At 34.5% G+C, this 14,058-nt stretch overlaps 1 protein-coding gene across 2 annotated transcripts in view; it reads left to right on the forward strand.

Annotated features, from left to right (window-relative positions):
- The window catches only part of ITGB3BP (integrin subunit beta 3 binding protein), a 51,057-nt gene extending 39,867 nt beyond the window's left edge, over nucleotides 1-11,190 (forward strand). Inside the window, exons 8-9 of one of the 2 annotated variants that reach the window (XM_037498466.1) lie at nucleotides 5,547-5,597; nucleotides 10,860-11,190. In XM_037498466.1, the coding sequence (XP_037354363.1) occupies nucleotides 5,547-5,596 (50 nt within the window). In that variant the 3' untranslated portion in view covers nucleotide 5,597; nucleotides 10,860-11,190. The remainder of the gene's footprint in view (nucleotides 1-5,546; nucleotides 5,598-10,859) is intronic. The other variant, XM_054690879.1, reaches the window with a different exon arrangement.
- The last annotated feature ends 2,868 nt before the right edge of the window (nucleotides 11,191-14,058 follow it).

The raw sequence follows: 14,058 nt of genomic DNA on the forward strand, positions 1-14,058 counted from the left end.
ACTGACATGAATGGCTTTTCGCAATCCCTATAGAGGTAGGACTTGAAATGGGTAGCCATATTTTAGTCTACCGTTTTTGAATACCAATGACTACCATTTATTGAAAACCAATAATTACTATGTTCCCTATACTAGAATCAGTAGATCATTACAGTAGCTTGCAAGACAGCTATTAACATTGTCTTTATAGATAAGGAACAAAGACACACAAAATGTTAACTTGTTCAAAGGCACTGCTTACTTATGTGTCTGACTTAATACCTACCTCAAAAACTGGTGTTTGTTTTTTATTATCCCATGCTTGCTCTTCCTAAAAGAAATGAAATCACCCAGTCATCCCAGCTTTCAGATTCAGACATTAAGCATAACTGAAACTGATTCAGGCAATCTAGTCTGTTAGAATGGGATTAGGGTCTTTACTATACCAGTGATGATTTTTCAGTGGAAAGTGCTGTGATTCCCTGCTGGTCAGTTCCAGAGGACACTGGGTCATGGCAAGACCCTCCAAGGCTCATGTGGGAAGGGAGCTGAACAGGCTTCCTGAGCCTTTCTGCTGAGCAGCTAACTTCTGTGGCTCTTGTAATTTAAGAATATGAAAATTAAATCTTTCTTTGAAAGACTTGAGATGCTATATGACTTGGATAGACTGTATGACTAAGTTTCAGTTTCTCTAACTTGACAAGTTTTAGAGGATCATAATGGGAAATTAGAATGTTTATCTCTTGACTAAAAGAAGTCTTTCTTCTATATTTTCTATGCCAATAGTGTGATATTTAAAAAACATGTAATTTATAGAATTAATTATAATCAGATATAGTTGGCATTTGACAAGTTTTGAGAAATGAGGAAGAGAAAATTATAGAATAAGTGAATTATCAATGCTGATGATTAATGGGTATATTTTTCAAAAGTATAATTTCCTTCCCAAAATATTAAGACACTAAAAGGCTATATTCCATGTGTTGAGGTAATTATCCCTTTTAGTTATCCAGTTATACCAGTTATTTGTATGTTTGCACATGATAAGCCTTAAAACTACTTTGTAGTATTGTAAACATTAAAACCAATGTACCCATTACCAGGTTTTCCCTTAGAACTCAGCGTTTATTCATGTATAGAGGAAATTATATTATTAAATTGTTTCAAAATTTATAATAAGCATTGATTATCCCTTGTGGTTTAAATGAAAACTGAGTTATGGTATACAAAATATATATCTATTAATATATGACATGTGGCATTAATATATAATCTGTCATGTTACATATAATAGATAATATATATTTTAGAGTGTCATTTTCTATTTCTGTTTCTTGGCAAGACCTGTATTAGCTCTTTATATTCCTTAGGTATTAAAGAATTCATTAGCTTCTCAACTAATTCTTAAAAGTAATGTCTGAAAATCAGATTGAAGCTTATTTTCTTTATAATTTGAGTTTGTTATATATTTTTATATAACTTTGTTATATAAAAACAAAGCGCTTTCCCCTCCTCTTTCTCTGGTTCTTTATATATATTTATTTATTTATTGATGGTTTGTTTTTGTTTGTCTGTTTGATAAAGATGATGTATACCAACACATGTGCATACATATGTAAATTGTTTTACTAAGTTACTAACTTTCCATTGTATACATACATTCATTTTAAGAGGACTTTGCTAAATTTTTTGACATCTCAAATTAATATGCTTTACATGTTCCTTATTTGGGAACCTAACCTTTAGTTTTTTATAGAATTTTCTTTATTACTGTTTTTCTTTTACTAATCTATTGCCCAGAGTTGTTTAAATTTTAAAATGTTTTGGAATTTTCATAATATTAGAAATTGTATAGCTAGAAATCAAATAATATAAAATTCAGCCCTTTAAATTTTGGATTTATTAAATAATTATGAAAATGAGAGTAAACAAATTACTTGTTTCAGTGTCAAAAGACTTATCCCCCAGATTTTTTTTCTCTTCAGATTCTTGTAAAATTTTTCTAGGATACTTAAAAAGAGACTAGACCAGCAAAGATCCAACTTTTGTGCTGTCATTCATTGCCCCTTCAAATCAGTACTTTGGTTTTTCACTTCAGTGCTAGCTTGTTTAATCTCATTTGCAGTTTTTTTTTCTAGATGGGAGTATAATTGCTAAGTTTTAAATAGACATCTGATGCACATTACTAAGATTTTATAGAATTCATTCAAGAGAAATTTAAAATATGTACAATGACATGAAAATGTATACTGAGGTTTTCAAGATTTTCAGAAGAACTGGACCTTTAAATCAGAAAATTCTTCATAGGGCTTATGGATAAAAGAGGATGTCTTTTGCTAAATACAAATTTCTTAAACAAAGAAAGGCTTCTGTTTCCAGTTATTTAGGATGTAAGCCTAACTTCACTTTCCTTAATAATATTGGCTTTATGACTATTAGGAAAATAACGATATGAAAGGTTCTTCTTCTGTTAGATTTGAATGTGAATTTTCATTATTATTTTTAATTTGTTATGCTGAAAATTTAAAACATATGACCATTCAATGAGTTGATACAGATGGAATGTCACATTATCATCACATGGTAAAGCATGAAATTATTTACTTTACGTAATCAACCTCTACTTAAAACAACTTGAAACAAATATTCGTGAGTCAATAGATGGCATTATGTAGTACTTACTATTTTCATTTTTTATGAAGAATTAGAAAATGCCATCATTGTTTGTCTGTGACTAGAACTTCCAGTAAACAAAATGTTTTTGAAAAGAATGTAAGCAAATTGTAGAGCAGTTGCCAAGACAAGAAATCGAGACATTTAGCTTTAGTCCAAAACATATTATCTGTTTTGAGAATAATTGTGTAGGTTGTAGTATGCATATTTTAAATGAAATGTAGCCATCTGAACTTTACATTGTTCAAAAAGGTTAATTGTTTCACTGTTTATCATACAAAATATTTTGGAATTTCTAGCTCTGACCTTAAAAGAAAAGCACAAACTATAATGTTTCTGATTTCTTTAACCAACTTACTATGTTCTTAGATTGTAAACTTCATCTTAGTTAATGGTTTTAAAGTTTTCAAATTTTTGGACTACACTACAAGATAAATTTTAAATTCCTCCTGTTCTAAGACTGTCAAATAGTTTGATATTATCTTTTCATTCTAACCACCCACTGAAGTATTTTTTTCCCACTGAAGTATTTTTTAACTTAAAAATACATTGTTCTTTATCCCACTCTATGTTGAAAAAAAATTCATCCTATTAGGTAAATAATTTTCCTCCTAGAACACTGGAGTTTTTTTCTGTTATATCTTAACATTGAACAGAGTGTTTTTTCAAATAAATACTTCAGTTTTTAAAACAGTGAGTGTGAGGTTTAAACATGATGAGTTTTAAGGGAAACAACTCCCTCTTATACTTTAATACTCTTGGTTTATCTGGAGATTGAAAATTAAGATATTAGTTTTAGTGACACAAACATGCATTAGTAGACAACTTTTTCTCCTTAAGTCTTCATAAGGATGCAGCTGTCATTTATGCTGTGCTATGTGGGTCATACTTTTCTTTTTAATAATGTTAATGCTCTTGTTCTACATTAGTCATCACCAGGAGATACATTTCAACTGCTTACTTGAAATTTGGCTAGAATTTAAGGGAAAAAAATGGTTTATTTCAATCTTCTATGATTTAAATATCTTTAACTTCACTAGAAATGATAATTTTTATCGTTTAAATCAGTAAAAAAAATTAAACCATAGATTTGTACTTAATAGCAATTATAGGTTTAAAGGGTATAAATAACTTGCTATCAGACATTACAAATATCCAGGTGCTCTGTATGTGCTGATGACAACAAAATTGAAACGAAAGACTGTAATAATTCTGACTGGTTTTCTCTGCAGAAGATATTGATTATTTGTGTGTGGTGAGAGATTTGGAAAATTCAATTAAAGGAGTTGTGCAAAGGTTTCATAAATTTTCCTTCTACAGCATGTACACAGACATTGTTGCGTATTAAATCAATGCAGCACTTCACAATATATTTTCTTTGAAACATAAAAATAAATAACATTTAAACAGTTCTGCTTACTACAGAAACAAATTTTATTTTCTGTGAAGCATTTAGTCATGTGCTATCACTGACTCATACACATTTGCCAGCTGTAACAAATTTTATAGACATTTTCTCCAGAGACATATCTCACATACTATGAATTTTTAAATGAGCAAATGGTGAAGAAGGGATGTCAGCAATATAAAAATTGATCAGTTAAAAGATAAAAGCATAAGTAAAGAGATTTGTATGGTAGTCTTAATAGGTTTTATTAAATAAAAATACTATAAAAAGACAGTAATGAATAGACTGAAGACTAACTGTTCTTGAGGTGGAGAAAAAATATTCTGGCACATTAAGTAGAAATTGGTTTTGCGCCACCTGACAGGTGAACATTTTTTTTCCATTTAACTCTTAAAGTAATCAGAAAAAAACCCTCAAAATAGAGATAGATAAATCCTCTATGTAAGTGGTTTATATATGTTAAGTACATACATATAATAATAAAGCAGATATTTTTTAATATTATATAACTAATTGTAGTTACAAGTAGAACTTGTATAATAAGTAAATAAGATGATTTTCCTTCAGCACCTCAGCTAGGAGGCAAGTAGTTATTTTAACTCATACTTTACGCACCATATGCTTCAGCCTTCTAGAATCTCTCAGAATTCCAGACCTGTCTACTGCTTCACTCTCTCTGGATTTCTTTTTCTTTCTTCTCTGTCTAGCAAATACCTGCTCATTCTATAAGATCAGTTTCAGATGTCATATCCTCTGTGAAATAATCCCCAGTTTGCCTCGGTAAAGCTAAATTGCTTTATCTCCTAGGCTTCTGCAACACTTGCCTGAATGTTTATGAATGTATCTTATAATATGGTGGTGTATTGCAATTATTTAGTTTCAGGGCTCTTTCTGGACCCCTCCTTGGCAAGCAAACAGTCTTTCTATACTGTAGCCCCAGAATCTAGTACAAACCCTGGATAGAAGATCCATAATGCACATTCAGCAAATGAATGAAAACAAGTGGCTATTTTAAAAATTTCTTAAAGGAATTATCTAAATATATTCAAATACATATAAATTTCTATCTCCTTATTTGCCTCATTCATTTACTATTTATTGAGTTTGACCTTGAACCAGGCAATGTTCTAATATTCCAAATACACTAATGAGCAAGTCTGACATAGTCCTGCCCTCAGGATTATAGAATCTAGCACAAAGGACAAGTAATTATATTAAAGCATAGCACACTATAATTATAAATTCCTGTGTGGTTTTTATTCTACATTTTTAAATATACATTCTGAATCAGAATAAGGCAACCCAGTATAATGTTAAAAAGAGAATTTGTACCCCAAAGATGTTATTTATAATGTAAAATAAAACATTATATTGGTGTTATTTATTTTAATTTTAATTTCCTTTTGATTCAACAATTATTTGGTCTCATACTATGACAGCTTACTCTGAGCTGTTTTCTGAAAATATTCTTTTTTCTTTCATGTAGAATTATGTCATCTTGACAGCTATGAATTCCTCAAAGCCATCTTAAACTAAGGTACTGTTTCACCTTTCTAATTAAGTCTAGCTTTGTTAAATTTCACTGTTTTGTTCAGCTGGAAATTTTACTTACACTATCAGATTTGGTACTGTTTATCTGTAAGAAAAATAGGGACATGAGCTTTAGAGTTTTCATTGAAATCATATTTAATATATTCTTTTTTTAAGATTTATTTATACAAGAACTGGGGTATAGGCCAGATGCACGGGAGGGTGAGAGGATTCACCAGAGACAGAGTGGGGAGCAGAACAGGCAGACTGATGAAATACACTGCTGAGGGGAGCAGCAGGCAAGACAGGAGAGGTCTGCTCGCCATGTGGGTTGCTCCAAGGCTGGCGGGGATTGAACCTGCACTGCTGAGGCTGCGGACAGCTCCATAGCGCTGTGCTCAACTGCCTGCGCCAGCAGGGAGGCCCCATATTTAATATATTCTTGTAGACAATAGAAGAGCAACCTGACAAGATCTGAATTATACACTTATTGAAAAAGAACACTAGGGCCTCCCTGGTGGCGCAAGGGGTTAAGCACCGCACTATGAAGCAATCTGCGGTTTCTGCAGCAGGAGTTTGATCCCTGGCCAGCCAGGGAGCAACCCATTAGGCAAAGCAGACCTCTCCTGTCTTGCCTGCTGCTCCCCTCAGCAGTGTATTTCAGTCAGTCTGCCTGTTCTGTTCCCCACTCTGTCCCTGGTGATCCTCTCACCCTCCCCCACCCTGCATCTCTGGCCTGTACCCCAGCTCCTATATGCATAAATAAATAAATCTTTATAAAAAAATATTTTAAAAGAAAAAGGACACTAACCCACCTGACCAGGCTAGCTTTAAAAGATATATTTTTAAGTGAGTATAAATTGAACACCTGTAGTATAAATAGCTAACTAGATACTGACTGGTGGGTTATAGAATCGTAGGGCACTTCTCTCTAAACAAGATAAAGCAAATCTATGAAGTTGGAAATGTGCTAAATTGATTAAATAATTTATGTATTACTTAGTTGGACCTTCAAAGCAATTCCTATGAATTCAGAAGTATGTTAAAATATTTTTATAAATAGCTTATTATAATGTATTAGCTTGAAGGAATACAAGTTAATATGTGTTATTATTATTTAGTGAACCTGTAACTAAAGGTTCACATTAAGAACTAGCATTACCCCAGACTTAGTGGCATTAATATTAAGACTCTTTAAAGCTGACCAGATGTTGCTTACTATCTCTTAGAAAACAATACAAAATGAAAATTCTATTCTATCCTGAAAATACATTTCTTTGGAAACTACTTCATGGGATTAATATTGACTTCCTAATAAATTAGCATCTTTGTGAAATATTTATACAGAAATTAGATAAATTTGCAAGACTTTTTAAATAGAAAATTATCTCATTCTCATTCATTAAAATGTCCATTCTGTTGTTATACAACAAATAATAGCTTATTACAATAACATCTATAGCACTTTCTGTGTGCCAGGCACTATTGTAAGTACTTCATACATTTCCCACTTAACTTTCACAACAACTAATTATTTTATAGATGAGGAAACTGTAACACAAAGGGGTCATGTACTTTGTCACAGAATCACCCAAGAGACCAAGCCAGGATACTAACCCGAGTAGTTTGGTGCTAGAGCCTGTCCACTACACAGTAGTGAACTATGAATTTCAGGTTTCATTGCTGGTCAGATGTCCTATTAAATAGTTAAGATATAAAATGTATACACACAGACACATTTATTCATTCTAGGATTAAACGGTTAATTCTAGGATTAAACATAAAATTTCAGAACTATAAGATGGTGGTCATAAATATATATTGTTATACATTTGGCAAATCAATATACACCTTTAGTAAATGGCAGTCTCAGTGGCCTTTGGGGAACTTAAAATATTGGGAATAGTTTTGTGTTCATGGGTTCTTACTAAAGAGCTTCACAAGTTAACAGTGTTCTTTTAAGTCTCTGAGTAGTACTTTCAGAAAACTTGAAAGGATTAAGGTTAAGGAAGGAATTGTCAACTTCCTTTTTATTGGAGAGCAACAGAAAAAAATGACAGTGAAATAAAACCTGACTTCACCTTTGAGGCATTTCCCTGGGTTCTTCTTTTTGACTGTGTTTTCTTCTTACTTTGGGCACTTCATGATCTCTTCCATTCCTTTGACTTTAGTTCTTATCTTAGTGTATAAGGTCTCCAAATCTATTTATGAGCCTTCTCCCTCAGCTGATATCCACAATCTCATTTGGTATACAATGTCCCCCAATATGTTGAACTCATAATTTTCCCCCAAAATTTTTCTTCATTTACCTTTCTGGAAATTGCATTCATTCCAATGATATGGTTCAAAATCTCAATTCTCTTTTTTTTGCCCTTCACATCAACTTCCACCATATCACTTCTGAAAAAGTTTACTTCTCCTTTCCATATCACCTGCACTATTTTATCCCTTTATTACTTCTCATCTAGATTATCATCATTCCCTTTATAACCCGTGTCTCTTATTTTTGGTCTCTTGCCCCCATAACCTGTCCTGCTACTGCTTTAAAAAGTATTATTTCACCATATTCAAAGTAAAATCCCAATTTATAGTGATATTTAGAACTCTCTTATATGACCACAGCTTACCTTTCCTGTTTTTCCTTGTACTTCAGTCACTCCAGGTTACTTACCATTCTCTAGACACATGGCTTAGAAAGTGCCTTTCTTTTCCCCTTACCTCTGTTCTTCTCTTCTTTGCATGGCATATCTTTTCTTCCATCCTCAAAATATCACCAATCTTTCAAAACCTGCTTGTGATTCATCTTATGCTAGGCTTCCTCAGATCTCTCTCTTCCACATCCTTTCATTGGTTTTCTTTTGTGCATTTATCATAGTTACCCAACTGACTAAAGGAGGGTATTACACTCCCTGACTTTATGCCCTAGAAACTTCTAATAGGCATAGTACTCCTGGATACCACTTTGGCCAACTTCCTTTTTGCACACCAATTCCTACTCTCTCTCACACTTCAGGGATTATGTCTCCCGTACTGTGTTATTTAGTGTGTGAGGAGGTAGGAACTACCCCATACAAATTCATTTGCTTTACAAAGCAAAAAACCTTTATAAAATGATGTGAAAATAAGAGAGCTAAAAGGGAGACAGCAATCCATAGGCCACAAGTAGTACTAAGTCCAATAAAGGTGTTTAGGAGAAGTAAAAGAATGATCTTCGCTATCTTCCCTAATGTTAACAGGGATACTGCAGGGGGTACAGTGATACTTTATCTAGATACAATTTGGATAAATCATTTGGTAAATAAAAGTATGAAGCTTAGTATAAACAAAGCACTGTGCATAATGCCAACCTTTTGTAACCTAGTTATCAAGTTAAGGACACAAGATTTATATAGTATAAACAAGAATCAGTAAAGAATAAGCAGTAATATAGGAATACACAGCAGACATAGATTACCTCAGGATGGAGTGATTAGGTCATTTTTAAAGTTTCATGATTTTAAAGTTGCAGTTATTCTCTATATTATATTGGATTAAGTGCCACTTAGACCCTAGAATGGAAACTATACTTTTCTAGGAAGCAGGAATTGAAAAATGGGTAATTTTGACAGTCTGTGGAGACCTTTGCAGAGAACAACTTGAGCAAAAAAGGCAGAGTAACAGAATGGTGGAAAGGTAGATTCAGGTCACGTCACTGACAGGATCACCATGCTAGTAAGTTCAGACAATTCAGAAGTGGATCAATGAAGATTAGATAAGTAACAATACAAAATATGTTTTATAAAAAATATAATTGCCATATCAAGAATGAATCCTGTCAATATATACTGCTTATGAACTCCATCACTGAATCTAAATTATTTTCATTTGTATTATGAGATATTCATCTCTAGAACCAATATAGCAGTGCAGAAATAACAAACATGCCGCCACTCCCTACTCTTGTGCTATGACATTCACACAGATCAAAATATTTTTGCTGGACCCTAAATTTGACATCAGTCTTTCTCAACAGTTTTAGTAGCCATGGTCAGTTGAAAATTCTTTGCTAAAATTTAGATTAGATATCCAACACTAACTCTACTACCTACTTAGCTGTGTGATTGCAAACAAGGACTTGGTTCCCCTAAAATGGGACTGATAATATTTACCTTGTGGGATTGTACAAAATTATTAGCTTAATTAGTACCCCCCCCATAGTAACTGTTTAATAAATTATAGTCTTCCTTTCCTTTATAGTATTATCATTAGTTCTGATAACCTATCAGGGTATTAAGAGTGTTTAAAAGCCACAGGAATTCAGACCAGACTCAAACAAGGCTTGGCAAGTTGGTTGTCAGGTTGGCAAACTGTCTTCTAGGTGGGTGGATTCTGGAGAATGGGTAAAGATACGGGGTGTCGTTACTTCTGCACAGCTGCTGATGTAAGCAAGGAAGAGGTATTTAAGGAGTGAATGGTTCACATGCCCTATGGGAATATGTGCCAGCAGTGCTAGTGAGTGACTGCTTTCTTCAGAGGCTTTCTCTCACAAAAGGGCCAAACAGACAAGAACTTATACCACCACTAGGAGTCCCCATAGGGACATAATCTGAATAGGAATGTCCACAAATACTGTCTTTTTGGCCGAGGGGGGGGGGGGCAGCTGTTGGAGAAAACACCTGCTAAAAGGCCCTGAGGCTTATAGACAAAAGGCATGTAGATTTGGTGGTTTCAGTAAGTCATTTTGGAGTTTTAGAACTTTCTCAGATGTCTCTCAAGAGCCATCTTCATAGTCTGAAACATGCTATGTAAGAGTATTCATATTGACAATTTTTTTCTGAAGATGAATCTCACTTAAGACTCAAAATTAAGGGCCTCCCTGGTGGCACAGTGGGTTGAGCACCGCACTGTGAAGCTGTCTGCAGCCTCTGCAGCACGGGTTCGATCCGGCTGGCCGGTGAGAATCCCACATGGCGCGGCAGACCTCTCCTGTCTTGCCCGCTGCTCCCCTCAGCAATGTATTTCAGTCAGTCTGTTTGTTCTGCTCCCCGCTCCGTCTCTGGTGAATCCTCTCACCCTTGCGCACATCTGGTCTGTACCCCAGTTCTTGTATAAATAAATAAATCTTTAAAAAAAAAAACCTCAAAATTAAGCAATTGAGAAATCATCAGTCTAAACTAGGTACCAAAGTAAATAGTAGACAGTGTTTAAATCATTTCCTAAGTCACATATGAGATGCATATTAATTTGAAAACTAATTCTTGATTTAATAATCATCTTTTATATCCCACAGGCATTTAGAAGAAATGCATTCACTATGAACACCAACTTCTGCATCTGCCTGATCATATTTAAGGGAACAGAAGAAATGTTTGTAATTAATCTGCCCAGTAAATACCAGCTCATAGCACTAGGCAGGTGCATGTCTAGATAAAATTTCTTGCAGCTAATTTAAACTTTCTACACACACCAGTAGATAATCTCAATGTAAATAATACATTTCTTCTTGACCCTGTAATGTAAGCGAACATGTAGAAGAGAATCTTGACTTAAATATTCTGTATCATGTACACTTCTATATACTTGTAGTATCTGTACTTATTAATAAAGCATTTCTGAAAATGGCACCTCTGGTAGAGGTATATATTTTAAAACTCAGACTAAATCTAGTAGTGAGTGTAATTAGGTACCAGTTTCCCACTTAAAGCCTCAGATGTGTTAGATTCTTATTGAAAAGAGCAACTGTTTCAGAGATGGTTTTTTTTTTTTTTAATAGAGGCATGTTTATTTATTTATTTGTTTGTTTGTTTGGTTTGTTTATACATGCACTGGGTACAGTCAGAAGCGTGGGAGGGTGAGAGAATTCACCAGAGCCAGAGTGGGGAGCAGAACAGGCAGAAGGACCGAAGTACACTGCTGAGGGGAGCAGCGGGCGGCAGGAGAGGTCTGCGCGCCATGCGGGACCCTCCTCCGGTGGCCGGGGAGCAGCCGGGGATCGAACTGGCGCTGCAGAGGCCGCAGGCAGCTTCGCAACCCAGCGCTCAACTACTGCGCCACCAGGGAGGCCCTCAGAGATGGGTTTTTATATCTACTTATTCCTATGTTCATAGAGAAAAAATATTTTGTTTTAAAATTTTCATATCTGTTTATAAAATATTGGAACCTATTTTTTAGTACCTTTAAACATGAAGTTGTTTTTAAACTGAACTATGCAGACTACTGGACCTAAAGAAAAGACCTTACATTTGGGGCAGTATGTGATCCCCTCCAATTATTTTGAAGCATTCATTGCTACTTTTCTATGCTGTTTATATCATCACTTGTGCTATCACAAAACAAAGGCAAAAAGGGAATCATAATATGTGTTATAATTTGATAACACATTATTTAAACATTTCTACATTTTTATTTTTTACTATTTCCACAGGGAGGTAAATGCTGTCCCATACTTAAGTACTTGCCTTAAGTCTTGACAAAATTAGATTACCGGGCCTCCCTGGTGGCACAAGAGGTTAAGCATCACATTTTGAAGTAATCCACAGCCTCTGCAGCACGAGTTTGATTCCCGGCCGGCCAGGGAGAAGCCCACATGGCGAGGCAGACCTCTCCTGTCTTGCCTGCTGTTCCCCTCAGCAGTTTATTTCAGTCAGTCTGCCTGTTCTGTTCTCTACTCTGTCTCTGGTGGATCATCTCACCCCACCCCACCTCCCCACCCCCGCATCTCTGGCCTGTACCCCAGCTCTTGTATGCATAAATAAATAAATCTTTAAAAAAAAAAGATTATCATGTCATCTAATTCTGTGTATCATGAAAATAAAAATACTGTATAAAAATTTAACAAATTAAAGTTGAAGATAACTAGTTTTTCATTAGAAAAATTTCAGTTACCCCTTGATACAAAAATGAATCATTCACAAAAAACTATTTAAATGCTTCACTATTTAAATGACAGATACTAAGCAACAACCAAATTATCAAGCCTAATTGCCTTCACTAATGATTTTATTGGTACTTTTTAAGATTTTTAAGATAATCTATTTGTTAAATATTAAGAACACTGTGATAGTCCTTACAGTGGATGTTACCTAAAATATACCAAAAAGCATAATTCCTTAGTGTCCTAGCATTGAAAACTAAGCTTAGGATATGACAAAATATATAAAGAAATCTACATTAGTAGGAAACAAAGGGTTAAGAGGTAAGTTGGTTTCATATGTAATCCAAGTTATGTAGGTATGTGCTTAATGCTATTAAATCAGTTACTGTATGTTTGACCTCTTGGTATACTAAGCTTTTGCCTTTCAGAACAGCTGGGTCGGCTAAGAATCATTTCCCAGTCTCTTCATTGTAGATCAGATGACTCTCGCTTTATCACCCTTGGAGGCCACATGAAGGACAATGCAGGAAGATCCACACACAAAACTAATGTTTATATGGGGGGAAGGAGGGAAGCACAGGAGGGGCTGGTGAGATACACTTGGCCCTGATCTTCCAATGAACATAACAGGAGAAACCAATTGAGACTTAAAACCATCGTCTTACTCCAACCATTATTCAGTTACATCCTATCCATCTCTACTACTTTTTCTATTGAACAGAGATGCTCCTTTGGCTGCCTTGACTTTTGTAAATGTTTCACTCACTTAGTTATGGTTTATCATTTGGACAGAATGCTACATCGGGGATTTTTCGCCCCTCCTTAAGGCCTCAAAGGAAAATGACTTTTGTATGCTTCTTATGTGATACATTTGATACACCCTATTCTCTTCATTTTAAGAAGCAGACCTAAGTTTATTGGCAGCGGAGAAAACTGCATTTCTCAGAAACATTCTTCCCTCTAAACTTGAAAATATGTGAGAAGCTATTTGATAGGTGTATTAGTGAAGAAAGTGAAAAGTCTTTAATAGTGTTACATGACCTAAATCTTTATGTTAAGACATTCCTAGTATCCTGAGTTTGAGAGAAGTAGTCTGGAATTGACTACTTCTGTGATCTTAACTCATCACTGGACATCTTGAGTATTTTGAAACCTAATCGCTCTAAGTTCCAAATAGATTTACAAGTTTACATAAAAGCTATGATTTAACTCAATGTGGTTCGAGTAAATCATCTGGAAAATGTTTTGTTTGCAAAATTTGCCTGTAAGAGCTGGAATATGGGTGCATTCTATTGTACTAATGTCTATAAAATATTTTTGTTTTCAAGTTATGCTTCTCTATTCCAATTATTTAGAAGTTAAAACTTCCTCATCATTGACTTAAAATAATATCCTGTGTTAAAACACAAGTATACTATTACAAAAAAAAATAAATAAATAATACTATACTAGGCAGCCAAGATGCTGACATTTGGGCACAGTGATTACAGATGGTGACCATGGACAGCAATGTTCCTGCTGATTCGGCAGCCATTCAAGGCTGCTTTTCTCAGCTGACCTGCCCTTTGAGTCTTTATGCACATTTGCTTTGAGAATGAAATACTTCTTGATTTTT

This window comes from Talpa occidentalis, unplaced genomic scaffold (assembly GCF_014898055.3).
Source record: "Talpa occidentalis isolate TD23 unplaced genomic scaffold, MPIMG_talOcc4v2.1 talOcc4.9, whole genome shotgun sequence".
Lineage (NCBI taxonomy): Eukaryota > Metazoa > Chordata > Mammalia > Eulipotyphla > Talpidae > Talpa > Talpa occidentalis.